Raw genomic sequence first — 20,460 nt, forward strand, 5'->3', positions numbered from 1 at the left:
TTTTGACAAGCTTATACAGGGTGGAGTTTCCATGTAATGACAGGGCTTATTTGATGATGTCTCAGTAAAGCATTCTTTTTATTTTTGCTGTCAACGTTTATTACTGTAGAAGCATTGACTGTTACACAGCTGGTCCAACTTGTCCACATTTAAGTAACAGTAGGTCTCTCATCGTGTTTATTTTTGCCGTTACGCAACACTAGCACTCCTGCTCTCGGATTAGACTTCAAGGTGGAATTGTAATAACCACAGTTGCTTCAAAAACCTTCTTATTTTTACAAATACCAATTAAAACTTTCAATTCACTTTAAACTAGGTCTGTTGACACACTATTTTCTTTAGTGTAAAAGAGAGATACTTCAGAAACTGTTGTAAACAGATTCTGACTAAAAAACTGTAGAAAAATGTAGACCTGCGGAGTCACCATCTTTGCTGTCTGATCTTAGGTGACATATCTTCTTCCTAGACGCTGTTACAGTGTAAGGAAAATGTAGGTCCTTCCTGATCAATATCTGGATGGGGATTTAAAAAATATGTAAAAGAAGACAAAAGCTCCAAAACAGCAACATAAATTCACCTTCTTTTGCCTGCCACAGCTCTTTGTAAAACCATGCTTGCGTGTCCATCTCAGCACTTGCTTGTGTTAGATGGGGCTTTACTGACCAAGTGTTATTGTCATAACTTTGCAGTAAGAAGCCTGGTATCACCATGTCTTCCTCCTCTTCTACCTCACTGCTGTCAAATGTAAGGGATTTCCCTCTTTTTTTTTTTTTTAATATATATGAGAATTTAACAGTTTTAGCTTCCAACACCTCTTCTCTTTCTTCTTCCAAAGATATATCTCACAGTCACAAAGGAAGCTAAAGAGGATCGGTCCTAGTGCATTTTCTCCTAATCTGTGGTCTGTTCGTCTTTTCCTCCTTCTGATCAGTTGTTTTTCTCCACTCCTTACCTGCAGTTCTGTTCTCCAGTTAGACGATGGCCTAAGTGCTTCCATCAGCTGTGCAGAAGACCCCTGCAATTTCTGTTTAGGCACTGAAGCTCACATTAAAATCAGTAGAAATTAGGCATCCGAGTACCTTTGATAATCTGTGTTCCATCTAACACTGTCATGTGTATCATGGTACATAGTATTTGCACAATGAGAGGTTATGAGAATAAATACATGAAATTCATTAAATTCCAAAGCGCAAAAGCATTATGGTGATGACAGCCATCTAACGAATGGCAAAAAATCCAATTAGCACATTTACTAATTATTACTAGTTATAACTAATTAAACTACAGTAATAAAAATTTATCTGATTAAATTTTCCAATTTTGTATTCGTAATATGATAGCACCCCAAACAATCAGTTTCCCATTGTGCACTTCATGGCACTGACACACCAGCAGATACAAGTGCCACCTTCAAGAATTTACAGCATATTTTGAACTTTGACAAAATGCAGGGTAATGACAGAGGAAAAAAAGAAGATAAAATGAAAATATCTTTAGTTCATGTGGTTTTTCAGCTATACATGTTGACGGCTTCAGTCACTGAATATTCGCTTAGTTTCTCTTAATAAACAGCAGCTTTCCCTGCTTTACAACCCAGGTGGGTAGATGTTGTACCAGGACGGGCTGGCTCATTTCCCTTGGAGAGTCACTGCAGGACTGCTTCTTGAAGGTTTTGGGTTGGGTTTTTTTCTTGTCATTTGAGGTAATTTCCAAAAATCAGTATCGGGAATTGGGCATTCAGCCTTCGATATAGACAGGCAGGATCCTCCGGTGGTTCTGCATTGTTCTGCCCCCTCGCCCTGCCCCATCCTGCCTCCCCACCTGTGGTTCTGCCACCACAGAAATATTCATTTGCTTTGTCTTCATCATTCTCATAGGCCTAACGCATTCTGTGTACACACTTTTTCCTTCCATATATTCTCCATCATGTATAAGTTATACAATGTGCAAGTCTGTCATCTTAGTGAGTCAAATTAATGCCTTTCTTGCACTGGTTTGTTTGGACAAAGGGGTGTTTCTCTTTAACGCTCCCATGAATAGCCTTAAGCTCTTGCAGATTTTAATTTCAGGAGTGGTTCAGTGAAATGAACTGTCTTTCAGATAAGCATTCAGCATTTGTAAATACACTTTTTTTTTCTTTCTTTCTTTCTTGTAACAGCCATTTACTCGCTGATGCTCGGAGAAATGTCTTCTCTGCATGGTTATCTTCTCAAGTTCTGTCTCGTCTGGTTTTACTTCACAGTAAAACTGATCCCAAAAGGCAATGGGGAATAAAGTATAACACATTGCCCCAAGACAAATCAGATGCAAAGCTGATTCTTGGGGTTAAATCATTAAAGCCTACCTTCAGAAACAAAAACAATAAATAAAAAAAGCCCAGAAGGGCCAATGCTGACTTTTCCAGCAAAACATCCCATCCAAAAAGCCAAATGTATTCTGTATTTTTTTCCCCTGTAGAATCTGCAGGAAAAGGGGGCATTGCTGCCCTAAATGCAGTCAGGAATCCCTCTTTTCCATCATCCTGCATCTGAAAATGCCTGCTGTGAGTGCTTCAGGGGGAATTTCAACAAATGGTTTAGGGAATAGTTATTGGAGAGGCTTATCCTAAATTTCTTCTTAACCTTATCTGTAAGTTTTTCTTAGTCTCGTACTGCTGGATATTACTCAAGAGAAGGTTTTATCCGGTCCATTGTAACTATCTCATGAATGTAAGTCTTTAGTATTTTTGTTATGACTTTGCATCTGTAATATGCATGATAGCAAAGAAAATTCATAGCTGAAGAATATATTCTGTGGATAAATGCAATTTTTTTTTGAAGTATCAGCTTCTCATTGAATGAATGACTCCGCTATTGTTGCATTGTCAACATGGGAATCTGTGATTTTTTCACTTTAAGAAGCAAAGGAGAGTTGACTCCTCATCTTACACCCCAAACCCCTGGGATGGCGATGGTTTGCATTCACACCAGCCTTCAGTCGCTGCTGTGGAATTCAGAAATGCTGAGTAACCCCCGTTCCTGATGAAGGCTTTTTAAGCGACCAGGGATAAGCCATTATCTGTTCACACCTTGGTTTCTTGAAAAGGGAAGATGGCAATTTTGCCTTCATTGGAGAAGTATTGTGGAGATACGTTTATTGATGTTCAGTCAATGCTGCAATTTCTGTAGGGTTTAACAGGAAAGCTGTCAGCTACCTCAGATTTTGTTGATGGATAACACTTATGACATTTTTTTAATTAATTATTAGTGGTATGACTATTCTATTTTTCTTCGTGTGTTCTTTGTTAGTGCAATGAAAGGTTCTCTGCAAAATATTTTCTTCTCCTTTTCCTGCACTATTATGAGTTTTCTTTTGTTGCTTTCTGATGAACTTGAGTCATCCTCATACTTTGTATGGTTTCTCTAGAGGAAGAGATGACTAAAATAACAAACTGCATTACAAAAAGGAGAACTACTTTATCTAATGCTTAAAATTTGTCCAAGGTATAACTCTGACCCAGAGAATATTGCAATTTTGCCATAATCTCTGTAGAGGAGGTGGTTCCTGTCGAGTGTGAGCAGTATTAACAAAGCACAGAAGTAAGTACAAAGAGCTATTTCATAGGCTTACATCTACTTCTTGCCTAAAGAAATCTGGATTCCAGATTTGGTTTTGAGATCTGTTTCAGTAAGAACAGAATTGTTTCAATACGATGTAAAGCTCAGTGGCACAGTCATTTACTTTTAGATGTGGCTCACGCACTTCTATGAGGACCAGGCAGTCATGCGTAGTAATTCTTCACATTCCTGACATCTTTTTCATAATCCACTTTTAGGATGATGATAACTGCAATGAATAGGGAGGAAAGAATTTATTTTTTTTTTAAATGCCAGGAATTCATGTTTCAATTCTAGTTTGTAGAATCTATAGCGTCAGTATTTTTTGCGGTTATCATGAGGATTATATTATTTAAACCTATTTCAAAAATTCTTCAGTGAAGCTCTCTGTAGGTAAATGAATCCTGTGCTCATCACAAGTAACATCTAATAACTTCCTGGAGTTTTCTAGACAGTTTGTAAAATGTAAAATAAAAGCTAGTACTCAATTTCTTGTAATTCTGATTAGTATCTATTTTTGAGCGAGTTATTTTAACAATTTTTATAGATTTTGAATTTTTACTTTTTGAAGGTTGGTTTTGGTTTGGATTGGGGTATTTTGTGGGTTTTTTGGTTTGTGGGTTGTTTGGGGGTTTTTTGTAAACTAAAGAAACTATGCTAATTGCTAGCAATCTTTGATGAAGGAAAGAGCCTGTATTTGCAATAGTTGTGTCCAATTTTGCATTCAGTTGCATTCAGTTTTCTTTCAGGCATTATTGGACTTGTGTGACCTTTGAAATTCAGTTAGTGTGTGAAGTTAGGTGTAATATATGAAGTTGGAAAACATGAAAGTTTAAATAGGTTCTCTCTGAAATAAGTCTTAATATTTTTTTAAATGCTTGTCTGTCCTCTCACAGATTACCTGAAGTCATCTTCCTTTAGTAAGATGATTTGCGAAGATAGTTTTGGTTCTTAGATAAATTTATGGTATGCTTATGGAAGAATCTCAGTATAGATAGTACAAAACTTTTTCCTTTACTGTTACATTCCATCTGTGAGAAGAGTTGGGAAAACATCTGTGTGTTCAGGATGCCTTCCTCATTTTTGGATACCATAAAAATCGGAGTTGTTTGATTATTCCAACACCCTTTCTTCTCAGAAATGGAATATTAATGTAGGGTAGTTTCTGGTTTCAAGTTTGACTTAATTTTTGAATGTATTCCATGAGCATAGCACATAAAGCTTACCAAGGTCTAGAGAAGCCAGGAAGGGGAATGGGTTATTCAGTGGTTATTGTCCTTTTCACCTTTCGCAAGAATTACTTCTACTCATGTCTTAGCTCTGCTGAACAAAGTGATGGTTTCTCTATCTTCTGTGAATGAAATTTAGGACACACTGATTGTAGAATAATCTTGGGTCCTGTTTCTATAAGGAAGAAGAGTTTCCTCTAAAAAGATCTTGTTACTTTCCAACTGGAGGTTGTATACCTTTTCCTGCAATTTGTCCTTTCCTCTTGTGGTTGCATGCTACTTTAGAGCTTTTTAACCACTAATATGTTAGAGTTTTGTTTGAGTAACATCTTGGCATGTTTGCATGACATGATAATAACATTTAACATATGCTCCTACCATTTAGAATAGAGTTTTTGCCAAATAGTGAAGTTTTGGGGAGAAAATCGATCACTTTGCAAAATGATTCCTTTATGTGGAATAAGCCTTGCAGATGAATGGGAAAATTAACATAATTCTTCAAGAAGCAGTAGGTAGTAGATTTTAATTTCTATGAAATACAGGGGACAGATTACCCCAGTGCAAGTGCTGTGTTACAGGTGAGCGTGCTGAGCCCACCAGCAGTCTCATTGATTTTTGTAGGGACCAGTGCAGCCTCTGCAGGGCTCTGGGAGGATTATAAGATGTAAGAGGAGTAAGCACAGGGGAGCAGCCGCTGTCTCTGGCTCCAGAGGCAGAGTATGAAGCTATTGATTGTGCACTTTGCTTTACCAGACATCACCCCAGTGCAGTTATTCCAGCTTTCGGGGATATCCTCTTCTTGATCTTCCACTGTGTGGACGATGCCTCGCTTTGTAATTCAGTTATTTTTAGTAAACCTTTATTTCTCTGTGCTGTGATCATTAATGAGATACTTTGCTAGGTTTGCTGGCTTGAAGTTGGCGTGCTAACCTCATGTTTCTTGTCTGCCTGCATCTGTCCATTTGAGATGCTTCAGAGCAGGGCTTGCTATTTTCCCATCTTTGTAGAATATTCAGCACTGTGAATCGAGGCCTCTGGATGATGTTTAATAGTCATGACCCTGCATGGATCCTGCTGAGGGCTTTTTTACCAAGGAATGACCTGGGAGCAGGCCTTCTTTTGCAGGACGAGCCATTACCCGCTGTCAGTCTGAGCGGAGAGCAAATTAAATCCATCCTCGTCCTCTAAACCACGGTCTGTCCTTCCCTATTACAAGACCATCCAAATTGTCAGCTGCGGGAGTGAAATCCTCCCCAGCACCAGCCCACATGTACCCCTCCGGTGACCTCCTCCCCATGTGGCTGGCACAGGAGGAGGCTGCACCGTTCCCGGGGTCTGCGCTGGCCACGGCCCTGATAAAGGTGGCAGGGGAAAGAGCCTTGGTGCCAGATCCAGCCCTCAGGCCAGGGCTTGGACATGCCAACCCATTACATGGCAATTGAAACACAGCTTTAGGTAAGTCGTAATTTTTAAAGCCAGGGTCGCCCTTGAGGCATTTCTGAACTCATTTCTTCTGGCAGTAGTTAGATAAGTAAGGCAGTGAAATATTTTGGAGTTGCTGGGGTTAAAGAGTGCTGGTGAACATAAAGATATATATCATATTGATCACTTTTTGCTGATATTTTTTGGTTGGTTTTTCTTTTTCTCTTTAGGATGAACGTGAAGCCAGAGAAAATGTGAAAAGAGAGCAGGATGAAGCGTACCGCATATCACTGGAGGCTGACAGAGCAAAGGTGTGTGCAGGGTAAAGCGATGGCATGAATGTCAGGATGGGAATCGCTCCACAGCTGGTGAGAGCTCTCTGGTGCAGAGGACTGCCCAACTTCAGTTCTGCTCTTAAGATGAGACGGTTGCTGTAAGAGCCGTTATTGCCCACCGTGGTTACAAAATACAGCCACTGGGAGTAAACTTGACTACATCTTTTTGCTAAAACAGTCCTGGCCTCAATAATAGAAGTTGGGAAAGGAATGACAGGAAAGGATCACTTAATAAATATCCTATTATATTAATTTTTACAGAAAAGTTGAGAAGTTTCTTTGCTTTTATATAGCTAGTGCACATCATTAAACACAGCTGTGGAAAGCAAGGCGATACATGTGTGATTGCTGTTTGTGTTTATTAGAGGGAAGCACAAGAGAGAGAAATGGCAGAACAGTTTCGCTTGGAACAAATTCGGAAAGAACAGGAGGAAGAACGTGAGGTGGGATGTTTTACCTTTTCTGACAACTTTTTGGATTCCTGAAGCTTTATGGACCTTGCGACTTTCATTCAACGTACATTGCAACTTTAATTCAAAGTATACTTTTTATGTGAACATGAATTTTTTTTTTAAATTAATTTCTTACTGTATGTATATATAAAAAACATAGTGCAGCTAAATCATTTTCATCCACTGTTTAATAGCTTTTCTGTTCTATCATCTGGGTCACAATTACATCATTTGGGTCTGAATTACAGCCAGATATTAAATAGGCCTGATAAGAGGAGATCCATGAAATGGTGGAATCTTTGGGAACCTCTAACCTTGTTTCTGCAGGACCTCCTTTTAAAAATATAATACTATGGAGCCCTTTCATTTCTTCCAGGAAGTAGCATAAAGCCTAGCTGCAATTCTGATCAATCAAGTTGCCAAATTTAATTTGGGAAACAAAACACTTTTTAAAAAAAAATTTAAGAAGAAAATAAATCCAAAATTTAGAAAATTGGATTTATGGTACGTTTTTTAATTTCTAAATATTCTTCTACAGAATCTTCCTTAGAATGAAAATTGTGATTAAATGAACACTTTCATCTCTAGGCCTATATAAGAAACCACGTGCTGTGAAGAGTGCCATTCCTCAAACTCTGTTATTTTGTAGATGCTCTAAATTTTGTAGATTCTGAGGGTCCCAGTGCCTGTCAGAGATGGTTCCTGCAGCCTCTTTCAGGATCTAGGCTTGCTCGCTGTGTGTCTATGTAGGTATTTACATAAAGCATCATGTACACAAATTTACTTATAAAGGTGACTTCCTCTTTTTCACCTCCTAGCAAATAGCAAATGTGGTAAAAATGCTGGGGTACAGCCATGTTTCTTACCCTGAAGTCCCACTGCATTTCAAAGGATAGGTAAAATAGACTAGTCATTAAAATATTTCCATCTGTTCTGTGAAGTTCTTGAAATCTAAGCCCTTACAGAACTGCTATGAAACACATCTGATACTTGAAAAGGACTTTGAAACCCTTGAATAAAAATATTCACATATAATTGTCTTGACTGAAATCACAGTTGATTGGGGATTGTCCTTTGACTTCTAGGCGTACCAGATTCTGTGAGCAAGTTGCTAATGAATACAAAGCTATACCAGCATCCCTCTTGAATATATATTTTCTGAGTATGTTTCCAGTATTATATCAAATATAAATAAAATATAACTATTAAAAATATTTATTGGTTTATATAAAATATCAGAGTTCCAGTATTTTTGGTGGACTTAATATAACTTCTTTGCTTTAACGCTCATGGATTGTGGAGATTTGAAATTTGGAATTATATTCTCATTTAATTCTCCTCTTAGTTGAAGTCCTTGGAACTCATGGAATCCTGACAAATCACAGCCTTGCTTATTCCCTGCCTACACATGACTCAAATGTATACTTAACATTTCAGTCTTGTGTACTTTGCTGATGTATGAAAAAATTGCATTATACAACTGCAAAAAAGTTGGCTATGAACACATTTATTATTCCCCGAGGTAAACGCAATAAATAAACTGTATGAGCAATGCATTTGCATATATATATTTTGACCAAGATAATTGCATTAAAAAACCTGAACCGTTTAAGCATTCAAGAACCTTTTTAGCAGTACTGCCTTGTAAATACTAAATTCAGTCCAAACAGTAATGTTCAATGGTTCGGGAAAAATGCAGTCCACCACTTCTTTCTTATCCTACAGTATCTGATGACTTATTTAGCTCCTGTTGTTAGCATAAGCCAAGAATGGAAGCTAAAACACAACTGAAGGAGCAATGCACAAAACTGGACTGTGAGAATTGTGTCAAGAATAATTGTAAGACAGCGATCCTGTGAGGTTAATAGCAATCGAGCATAAATCAGTACTGTAGCAGTAACAGACTGTTGAGCAATCAGCTCACACTCGGATTCAACAAAGAAGTATGGTTTTGGTTTTTGAAGTAATTTTGCATGCATAGAAACAATAATTACTTCTGCTTTATTATATCTGCTCCTGAACCTTTTCTGATACCTTGGCCTTTTGGAAATAGTTTTCTTAGGCAAAGGCTGCGAGACCAGTCCATGTTATCAAAATATACCTGGGCTTCCCTGTTTTAATGTAGACTGCAGTAATGGAAATAATAGGATCTGTTTGCTTAGTAGAACAAAAGGGATTTTAACAATAATATTTACTAACACTCCCCATTTTCAAGTATACAGATGACTTATACTGAATTGTTCTGCAACAGTGTTTACTTACAGAAGTGGCTTTATGTTCAGTTCGTATATTTAAAATCTGACTGTTGAGCTATTCACATACTGAACATCTTTTTATCAACAAACAAATTGCTTGTTCAGGTCCAAGAGTTTTTAATGTGATCCATCACATCATTGTTTTCTGACTTGCTTTGCTGGTACAGAATATCCATTGTAAATTGCCATTTTATGTTGAAGCCTTGGAGGCTAGTTACTTTGGGGAGCGACGCACTCTTTGCACAAAGAAAAGAGCTCTAATGAGCTACTGTTTATTTTTCTATAATATAATTGATTGGGTTCAGTAAATAATGTAGCGTCTGTTGTTATACTGTGTGGGGAAATGTCAAAACAGAAAGATAGTAAGCAGGTGGTTGAAAATGGAGAGGGAGAAAATTAAAATGGAATCTATTTAAAATATAATCTCATAGTAGATGAGCAAAAATGAACTCAAGTTCTATGTATAAATATTTATACTGAGATATAATTTGCTTAGAGGTTCGTGTGTAAGAAGTAGACTATTTAAAAGCCTTCCTAATCTTGCCTCTGCCCAGTCCTTTCTCTTTAATGTAATCATCCGCCATCAGCTTCTGTTACTAAGTGACCTTGGGGAGGTTTTCAAAGGCACAAATAGCAACTGTGTATCTTGAAAGTTCCTTGAAAATCTGGGTAAATCCCTGCCTGACTGCCTGTTCAGTTTGGAAAATCATGTTTTAAGGGTATTTTGGGAGGGGGACAGTGTGGGTATGCTGTTTCTTCCATTCATTGACATTCTCATTAACCACTGCCTTAAGCGAGGTGATACTGTGACAGGGCTGCTTTCTAAGTATGAGCTAATTTTTAACAGATGCCAGTGCCTGTCCATGAGCACCAACAGCACTCAGTACCCTCGAAAATCAGCCCCACCTTGTTCAGCAGTCTAATATTAGGCATCAATTTTTTTAAAAAAAACAACTTCTGATCAAAGTATTAGTGTTGTAGTAGCTCCCGGAGGCAGAGGACAGAGAACACAGACTTGACTTCTGCCCTTATAATCTTGACATCAGCAGTACACACAGTTAGCAGGATGACAGTCATACACGTTTTCAGACATGGAATGTCATTGCAGTTTTGGGGCTGATTTCATACAAGTTGTTGCAGAAAGTATGCACACCTGTGCTTGGAACCATCTTCCTGCAAGTAATAATAATAATTGCTTGCTTAAATCTTAAAGCTCCCATTTCTGTTCTTCCAGTTTTCCTCTTTGACCATTCCTACTTTTATATGTAATCTATACAGTGGTTTAGTTTATTTATAGTACATCTCCTGCATACATTTCTTTTTACTCTGAACTGCCACTAAGGGTCTTGTCTCTGTTGCAAAGGGTCAATTATGCTGTGCAAGAGGAAAGCAATTTGATAAGTGCATTTAAAGAAATACTTTTACTGCCTTTTAATTTATACCCTTTAAGGAAGCAATTGGCCACTTGACAATTATTCTCTCATTCAAATTTTTTCCAAGGCTTTCTGCCAAATGATTAAATTACTTATCCCCATCGTGCATTAACTGTAGACCTAATAATATGTGTTATAAAGAAGGATTTATTTTAATTAGTTGTCTGGTGGGCTGTTATTAAGGAATGAATAAAAATGATTTTGTCATTGAGATATAAAGCAGAGCTATGGCTCTGGAGTGCTGTGGCACATCCTGAAGTTCTAGAAAAAATAAAAAATAAAAGCTTTCAGTCCTTTTCTTCTGTTGCTAGCATTGCAACCTAAATGGTTATTTTTCCTTCCTCAGGCTATCAGGCTCTCTCTTGAGCAATCTTTGCCTCCCGAACCAAAAGAGGAGAGCACCGAGTCCGTCAGTAAACTGCGTATTCGGACACCCAGCGGAGAATTCTTTGAGCGACGTTTCCTGGCCAGCAGCAAGCTGCAGGTTGTCTTTGATTTTGTAGCTTCCAAGGGATATCCTTGGGAGGAGTACAAGCTGCTGGGCACCTTTCCAAGGAGAGATGTGAGTAAATGTACCTTTCAGGAATAAATACCACTACCTTTTACTCCTCTGTGTTAGATGACCAGTACGTTATAGCACAGAAGGTAAAAGATATGCCTGAATATGTTAGAGTGCTGCCAAGCTTTGTGGCTGTAAGCAAGCCAGGTGCTAACCTACTAGTGCTCTCATATGTTACACACAAAATTGTGTTGCGAAATCTGTTGCCAGTGATGTTGTAAAAAATCCTCCGTTTCTGAAACAACCAAGTTGTGGACCATATTCAATGAAAACTGCCCATACATGCTGAGCCAGCATCGCTCACATCCTGTTTTGAAGGAAGCCGCATTGATATTACTACGCTGTTTAGGTCTGTTATGGGCTGGTACTTCTGATCTTTCTGGTTTTGCCATTTTGATGCAGTTTTCTGTTATGAGCAAGGAAGGGTCAGTGTCAGATAGTGTACAGTTGTGAGCTAATCAGTACATTCTAATAAATTATTCATCCACCTGTTACAATTAATAGCAGTAAATAATCATTTATATTTCCTACCTCAAAATTCTAATGATGTACCTGCTGTGACCAGTTTTCAAGATCAATACTGCTTACAAAAGCCAATTAAATTCTGTTGATTTATCAACAGATATTTATGTGCTGGTTACTAAGTTTCTTTGAAAATATATGTTTTCAGTTCTATTACAAATTAACTTTCATTTCTTATTTCGCCATTGTTACAGCAAAAGTAAAAGTCAGTGAGTGTGCAGCAATTACCTGGGGCCCTGCATAAAAGGCGAAGGTAACAGGCACTGCAGAGATGACAGAACAGAGCCAAGCAGTGATGGGTGAAGTTCAGGAGCTTTTTGGCCATACTGCCTCAGTACTGCAAATGAGTCCGGGCAGCTCTGGATCAGCCGGGGTTTTGTTTGCTGGGGGCATCTCCAGGTGACTGGTTAAGCCATTTTTCATCAAAGGAGCTCAGTAACTTGGGTTGCTTTTCCATTTAGTTTCCCGTCACTGCCCCTGGAGGAAGTTCACTAGGAACAGGGCTCTGATTAGTGTGCTTACAGTACTGTTTTGTAGCAGATACCTCTTGCTTTATCATCGTACTTGTAAGTACTCCAAAGGGTCACAAGTACTCCAAAGGGGAAGAAAATAATGTCCTTAGCAAGCATGCAACCTTGAGAGTGGATGTGATTTCTGACCAATTTTTGGCGTAACTCTGAACAGGGTTGTAGTGCTTACAGCTTTTCTTCCACCTTGTCTTATATTGAGACTCCTAATCTGTCAGATGGAAAAGCAGCATTTAAGGAAGCTCATTAATCATTAATTAACTTTACTCCTTAAGCATGTAATATCATTTCCAGTGGAACCAAAGCCTAGAAGTCATCTATGTTTCCAGGATGACTGATCGTTCAGTTTACTTGACAGAAGAAAAACAATCTTTTACAGTCTAAACAATGGTTTTGTGTATTTTAAACAGTCTGCAAGTCATACTTCCCTACCTGTAAAATAGTTATGTCTTAGTACATCTTTAATATTAAAAAACCTGCAAGTATATTACTCCAACTTTTTATGTTTGTTTTGCACTTTAGACTGGCTGTTTCTGTACTTCATCTCATCATCATCATTATTAATTTTAGTCCTCTGTAACAAACTTCAAAATTGATCAGATGACTCACATAAGAACAAATGAAAAAAGAGTAGAAAAGAAAAAAGACCACTGAATTAGAACAGGCTGGTATTTTCAGTACATTGTGAAACTGTCGTGGAGAAAACGCTGAGGCCAAGAAAGGAGAATTTAATGGCGGGATACAGAGCCATTGGGCTGTTGTGTGGGAAGCAAAGACTCTCTCATCTTTTTCTGTGATTCCAACCTAATAATGCCATGTATGAGGAGTCACATAAATGATTCATGCCGATTGACTCAGTGGCCGTGTATGAATCCGGTTGCCATTGTGACTATGACAGCTACCGCAGACAAAAAGTAATCCCCAGGGGTTTGCTAACCACTGGGAACTATAAATGACATCTGCCATGTTCCTCAGGTTTGGAAAGTTGGAAGTATGAAACTCCATAGACAGATTTTTTTTAAAAAAAAGTAGTAGTCATTGATGAATGCCTTGGAAGTACAGTAAAAGTATATATTCGTTGCCTTAGGCTTTGTGATATATAGTGTCTTAAAAATACACTGTAAGTTGTCAAGACCCTTCTGCTATATGATACGTATCACAAGCATCCATTGAAACCTGTGCAACAACAACAGAGCACTTGGGATGCTTGTGCTCCAGAAAACAATAGCATTCAAAATGTCTGTTTGTATTTAAACTATACATAACATTTTTGAAAAAATATGTTTGAAAGTATCAGAATTTCTTTGCTGGAGTTTTTGCTGCAATAAGATGAAAACATGTCTTCTCAAGTTGGTATTTTTTTCTTCTATCCTAATCTGTATTAGAATAACATGCACACGCCCAAAAGTGTTTCTGTCTTATCGAAACGAGGGGATTATCTTCAACCAAATCAGCGTTTCCTTGTAATAAACTTGTTAGACCATTTTTACCTGCTTTTCAAAGCTGTCAGTCCTGATACAGTGGTGGTGAAGTATTTTTACTTCTTTGGTAAATAAAAATTCATTAGTTCTTAGTTCTATGTTCCAGTTGCTTACATAGATATCCTTAGCTAACTTAAAGTTGGTATCATAACCCTACTGTAAATACAAACTTCTACACATGAGTAAATACACAGATTAACCTTTTCCAGACACTACTTGTAGATTTTAAAGCAGCAGTGACATTCCAAAGCAGTTAAGCACATGCAATGACTTGTTATCGGGTCTTTGTAACCGACTGTGTTGTTCTTCCTACTAGCACTGAAGTTAGATATTAACCACCTCCTCCCTCAGTACCTTAACCAAGGCAGCACTACGTACCGTACCGACAAGTGTGTATCACACGGGTGAGCCTGGGTCAGCAGGTAACTTGTGCCTCTAACGTTGAAAACATTTGGCAAGCACATCTTTCGGAGTGAAAAGCTGTATTATAAGTTCTTTGCATTATTCTTAAATGCACCTGCAGAAGCTTTTTGGAAGCAAATGTGTGCACTATTTAAATGTATGTGCTGATTTTAGAATTATAGTTCCTTTTTTCCCAAGAATCGCTCTAATCTTCAAAATGCATTTAACTATAACAAAAAGAGCTTACCCTAAGCATATTAGCATGCTCAGTCAACCTTCTCATTCAGTATTTCTTCTCAGTCCCTTTCTCTTAAAAGCCTTCCCAAACACTAATTTCGGTGGTCCTCTCAATCTCCCAGTTGCAAGATCCACCTTCTCCCAGCACCCTTCCCATACCGAGACTTCCCGGATGATCAGTTCCTCGCTTCCTTCTTTGGTGGAGATCTGCAGAAGTCTTCCTAAAATTTTTTAACACGGAATGGGCATTTCACCACACTTCAGGCAAGAAGCTGAAGTGTACCAGGTCTAGCTGAAACTATAGGAGGAATGTGCAGAACAGATTTACCCAAACTGGGCTTCAGCCACCCTACTAGGATTAATGATATATTTGTGAATGTTTTGTGATATCTCTCAGAAAGGGAGACGTCCTCGCATGCTTTCTCTTTTGAAAGACTATTTTTGAAAGACTGAATTTGTTAATTTCTTCTGAAAAATCAAAATTGCAACCTATAATTTCTTCTGCTCATTTTTCCTTAAGGTGGAGCATTAGTTATGTATTTGAGAGTATGCCTTTTGCAGACACGGTATTAGAGACTTAAGCTCTTTATTTACTGTATCTGGAAGCCCCAGTAAGCCAAGACTTCTACAGTATTTCACATTTTATTTTTCTGAGCCACAGCTTAGGATCAGGTGGCAGTTAAGTCACTTAAGGTTATTTAAATGCATCTAAAATGTTGCTTAATAATTCAGAACCAGTTTGCTCTGTTTAGAGTAGTAAGATTTTTTAAATCCTTTTAATTAACCAATTTCAACAGCAGTTTAAATAAACAGAAACAAAAAAAAAAATCTGTCTCCCTTGAAAGGGCAGGAAATAAATTTAACTCAAGTTGCATGTCAATTTAAATGAGGTATGATCAGGATTTCGGCAAATTTATGGCCAGACAATTCGTAATATTATATGGGAGTACAGAGTAAGATATTCCTCCAAACCCAATGGCAGGAGAAATCCTCTTTGACATCTACAGTGATGAAAATAATGCTACAGGATAGTAAGTTTAGCTGCAGCAGTCAGCACACATAGATATCTGAGCAGGTAACTACCCTCTGATGTTCTCGGAAAGGTAATGTTAGAGCACGATCCCTATATTGCTATGCCAGGTAGTTTGGCAATTTTGTGTATCAGTTCTGGAAGCCATTCTTTGTAAGGATTATTCTGCATTTCACCCAGTGCAAACTATTTCCTTCAAATAACCTACTCTCAAACTCATTAGGTGATGTTTAAACTCTTTAAATAGTTCATGAAAGAGTTGTATGTCCAGGACCATCTCTGGCTTTTAACACTATTTCCCCTGATCATCATCTTGATAGAAAGATGGAAGAAAGATGTTACCATGAGAAAGGATTCACACAGTGTCCTGGTTATACCCAGTAGCACTTTTAGTGACTTCACATAAATCAGGAAAGTAGCTTGAATATCTGTCTTATGGCAAAGGAGGATTTCAGATGAATGAAATATTCTTCTGGTATGTTAAAAAACTTTGAGAATGTTTTTGCAAGTTCAGGGAAAAATTAACACGTGATCCATGTAATTTTTCCAGTCATTTCAGTTACTGATACTTATATTTCCTACTATATAAAATAGTAGTCATCTGCTGTAAGTCACATAATTTAAAATTTTTCAGGTCAATATAGATCCGATGGTGGCATGTGTTTATAAGCTCTGATCTAGTTTACACAAGGCCACAGCCACCTACAAAGTTAGGCGTCCCTCCTCATGTCATTTACAACCGTCCTTAAGTCAATACTGCCTGCCCTTGTCTTTCCTCTCTTTTCAGTATATGTTCTTATTTCATTTATTCAAGCAGTTAAGTATGGTTTAGTTAAGACACTGAGAATTTGCCTAAGCAAATTGGCCATACCAGCCTAGCATATTCCCATGCCTCTTTCAGAAGCATGATTTCTGATCGTTCTTCCTGATGACTTGTAACAGTAGAACAAGTGGACTGATTAACCTTGAGTGCAAGAGGAATGGCCCATGTATCATTGCAGCCAAAACGCTGAAGCATTTGCAGCCCCTAGGTTTTATTGCTTTTAAGTTTGTTGCTCACAAAGAGTAGTATCACTGTCTTTTGGTCAGCACCTACAAAGGGAGTAGGTGATATTCTTGCCTGGCAGTACTTTAGAGAATATTGAGTAGATTTTGCTTCTTGAAATGTAATGTTTACTTTTGTGGAAATATAATTTCCATATAGGTAGTCAAAAATTCTGTAAGTATTACAGAAAGATTTTTTCGTAATGTTTTCTTCCAAGAAAGACAAACTTGATCTGCCTTTTCAGACCTAGTGTCTTTGCATAAGCAACTATGATATCTCAAGAGAAAGATTAAAGCCCTTCATGTATCAAGTCACTGAAAGGAGATGGAAGGAATGTCTTCCTCATCTCGTAGATGTAAGTTTATTCTAAAAAGAAGTAGAATTACATTCTATAGGTCAATATAGTATCTGATCTCTTACAATAACTCTATTTGAATATGGGGAATGTTTAACCAATTTCGGGAAATAGGTGTGCATTTCAGATGAGCTATTTTACTTAAGACTTACTAAAGTAAGCAAGCATTCACCACAACACTGAATACTCAATGCAGTACGTGAACTCTCAGTTGAGTCATCCTCATTAGTTAACCCAATGACTAATGCCAACCATGTGATTAATATATTCCACCCAAGCACATCCCTCGGACCAAAAGTGTTCTTTTATTCAGCACTGCCCCATTTTACAAAACATTTATTTCAGGGGAGGAGCGTTATTGTTTGCAGGAAGATGCCTTAGTTAAGCCGCAGAGCTTTGCTGTTGCATATGGCATTATCCAGCGTAAACTGGGCTGAAGATATTTTGTACTTTTTCCCCAGAATTCATGCTTAATCTCAATTTCATGGGCTTTTTTCCCTTCGTAGGAAGAAAATGTAATGATAAAATACCAATAAAGAGCCTTTGTGGTAGTATGATACTAAGAATGCTGTGTCTGGTTACCAGAAAATTTAATGATCTCCTGCTGTTTTGGTAATTGCATAAGTAATACATCAGACTAAATCACCAAAGCAGTCCTAGGCGCGCTTTTTATTCTATTTACCTATCTACCAATCACAATGTTATACTGTAGATATCATTGTGGTATCTGAACATCTTAATCCTTTGAACTTGTGATAAAAATCCTTTTGGATTGTTTTTCCATGCAGTTATAATTAAGTGCACATGAATCCAATCCTGGGTCATTCTCCTGTGAGTGACTGTGTTCGCATCCATTCCCCTTTGGGACGTATGCAAAGCAAAGTTCTTGCAGTTCATTTGGAGCACTAAATGTATTTATATGTTTTCAAACTTCCAGAAGATATGGCTATTTGCTTCCTGTCAGCCCTTCATCAGTATCCACAGTGAAACCTATAGTATTTCTGGGGATGTGATCTTTCTTCTCTGTAGCTAGCACATTTTAAAATAATTAAATACATGAATGATTATTAGTTCGATACAAGCACACTGCCAGCAGCGCCCACAAGTAACGGACTGTTTTGCTCCCTGGCACAGCAGAAAGGATGCTTAACATACAAATGCTCTCATCTGTAAATGCCTATACTTAAATCTTTTCTCTACTCAGCAAGAAAACTGGAAGTAAATAGTGTGAAGGAGCAGGTGATGGAGCCCTTCTGTCCGCATGTCCTTTGTCAGGAAAAGATATGTGCCAGGGTTTTCTGTCAGCTTCTCTTTTTCTAAGAAATCACACAGAGAATTCCGAAATAGATCAAAGATTTCAAACCAGAAAGCAGGAAGGGAGGAAAGCAGAAAATCTGAGGACAGCTTTACAGCACCTTCCTCTTCCCTCAAAATCCGAAGTCCTCCGGTCTCAGAGTTGTTGGCACTGTGAAGACTAGCATTGTCTTGTTCACTACCTGCAGAGAACTCCTCTCACTGACGCTAACTTCAACTTCTTGCTCTCAATGTATAAGGCAACTTGCGTAATACTTTAACGCCATCAATACCTCATGAACAAAAGTCGTATTATTGAAAGAGACTTTAATTAATTGAAATACTTTTGTGTTTTCACTTCTCCTGCAAAAAATGAAAAAGTGTCTTTGTTATTTTGTCATTGAAAATGAGCTGTTTGAAAGGCTAGAGGAAGATGCAGCCTTTTTGTAGTGACTTTTTCAGTGCGATTAATTCTTAAGAAATAAATACAAACCAGATATTCAGTCATGTTAGTAACTGGATGTATTTTGGGGGTGCACTGATCACTAAACAAAATCTCTGTTCTTGGGCTAAAAAGCAGCACAGAACTACCTCAGAGCTACCCAGGTGGAACAGCTGTACACAGCGTTTCTGAGTGTCTTTTATTGGAATGTAGATAAACTGTGGTTACATATTTCTTTTACTACACACTGTTAAAAAGTCATGGGATTTGGGTAAAAATCTGGTATTTTTTTAAACATCATTAACATTTGTGTTTTATTTAGTTTTGGTGCAAGAGCCATTAATGTTTGTGAGGTTTTTTTAAGCTTTGTTCCACAAACATGAGGTATTTTTCCCAATTAAAAAAAAATCAAATTTTCATGTAGAATCATGACTTCATAATGTTGAACTTTTAAAAAGCACCAGAAAGTCCAGGTGTCACTATACAAATATAACAATGCTGGGTTTGCGCTTATCCTTATTACTTACACTGCCCTGTCATTGTGCTTAGTCTTTTAAAAAACAGAGGTGAACACAGCTGCTATCTTAATTTACTGTCTAAAAAGTCAGGTAATGCAAGTCAGGTTTATAAGCCTTTACTAATGAAAATCCAGGCAGCAAATTGTTTTCTGATATAAATTACGTTAAGGCAACAAAAATTTACACTATGTAAAGATTGGCATCATCTCAGGTATCTCAGAGCGCTGCAAGGCTTTTCTAAGAAAGAGTGGAAGGCATGCTCAAAGTAGAAGATATAGCACCACAATTTTCCGGTTTATCAACGTCTGTTACTTTGCTTAGTAAATGTATTTTTTAAATATACTTAATCTAAAATACTGTTTTGAGAAAATTTCTTCAGAGAAATAAGACAGTGAGAGTGTGACATATCTGGATTGAAGCTTTGTACTTAGAACGAGACTAGAAGTCTTTTACTACGACATATTTTCCCTTGTTTGTGACTGCTTTCTTCAATTCAGATGTAAATTATCTCCAAGTTTATTCAACTAAACCAGATCTAATTGCATATATTTCTATAAAGTAACCCTACTTTTGTTTGTTGCTCAAGTTGAGTGTATTATCTGTGTAACCCATCTATATTTCAATAGGTAGAAAAGATTCACTGTTATTTGTTTGTGTCTCATTCTGAAAATACAGTTTTTTAAACAGATTGGGTACTTTACCAGGTGTGCCTTTAAGTAATTTCTATTGCATTTATACTTTAGGAGGATTAGGAAAGGGAGTAAAAGCACTCTTTGTCCGTTAGATTCATTAAATGTATTCATGCGTGTGTAAGTGGTATAGAGGCTGTGCTACTCAGGAATCAGATCCTTGTCCTAGGGTGTAGAGAAAGGTGAAGGGTGTGATATTTACTGCTTGTGTAAGTGTCATAATAATTGTGTATTTGATTCTTTATTTTTAAATGACCTTCCTGGGCATTAAGCCATTTTTTTTTTTTATTTATCTTTTCCCTGCAGAGTTAGGCAGGGTAAGGAACCACACCTTTGACATGGTAAAAGTACACCTGTTCAGGATGTGAATGTGTCATAGAACAGATAGGTCAGCAAAGGTGAAGGCAGAAATAATACAAAGATTATTCTAGAAGGAAAAAGACCTTGCTATAAAAATGTATTAAAGTGTTGTTTAAAGTGGTATTAATTTTCATTATTGGGTTATTAAAAAACCCAATTAATTTATTCAGAATAAAATGTAAGTAGCTACTACATTCTTACAGGAGAAATATAAGAGTTAACATTATTATCTTTTGGTTTAGCTCTGTCTTAAATCATTCAAAGTGCCACAGAAGTTA

At 37.5% G+C, this 20,460-nt stretch overlaps 1 protein-coding gene across 1 annotated transcript in view; it reads left to right on the plus strand.

Annotated features, from left to right (window-relative positions):
* The window catches only part of FAF1 (Fas (TNFRSF6) associated factor 1), a gene marked incomplete at its 5' end in the record, with an annotated part of 59,308 nt that overhangs the window by 33,928 nt on the left and 4,920 nt on the right, over positions 1-20,460 (plus strand). Inside the window, 3 exons of the mRNA XM_009696917.1 lie at positions 6,478-6,558; positions 6,948-7,025; positions 11,069-11,284. Coding sequence (XP_009695219.1) covers positions 6,478-6,558; positions 6,948-7,025; positions 11,069-11,284 — 375 coding nt within the window. The remainder of the gene's footprint in view (positions 1-6,477; positions 6,559-6,947; positions 7,026-11,068; positions 11,285-20,460) is intronic.

The sequence above is a fragment of the Cariama cristata genome, unplaced genomic scaffold, assembly GCF_000690535.1.
Source record: "Cariama cristata isolate BGI_N322 unplaced genomic scaffold, ASM69053v1 scaffold13763, whole genome shotgun sequence".
NCBI classification, from domain to species: Eukaryota; Metazoa; Chordata; class Aves; order Cariamiformes; family Cariamidae; genus Cariama; species Cariama cristata.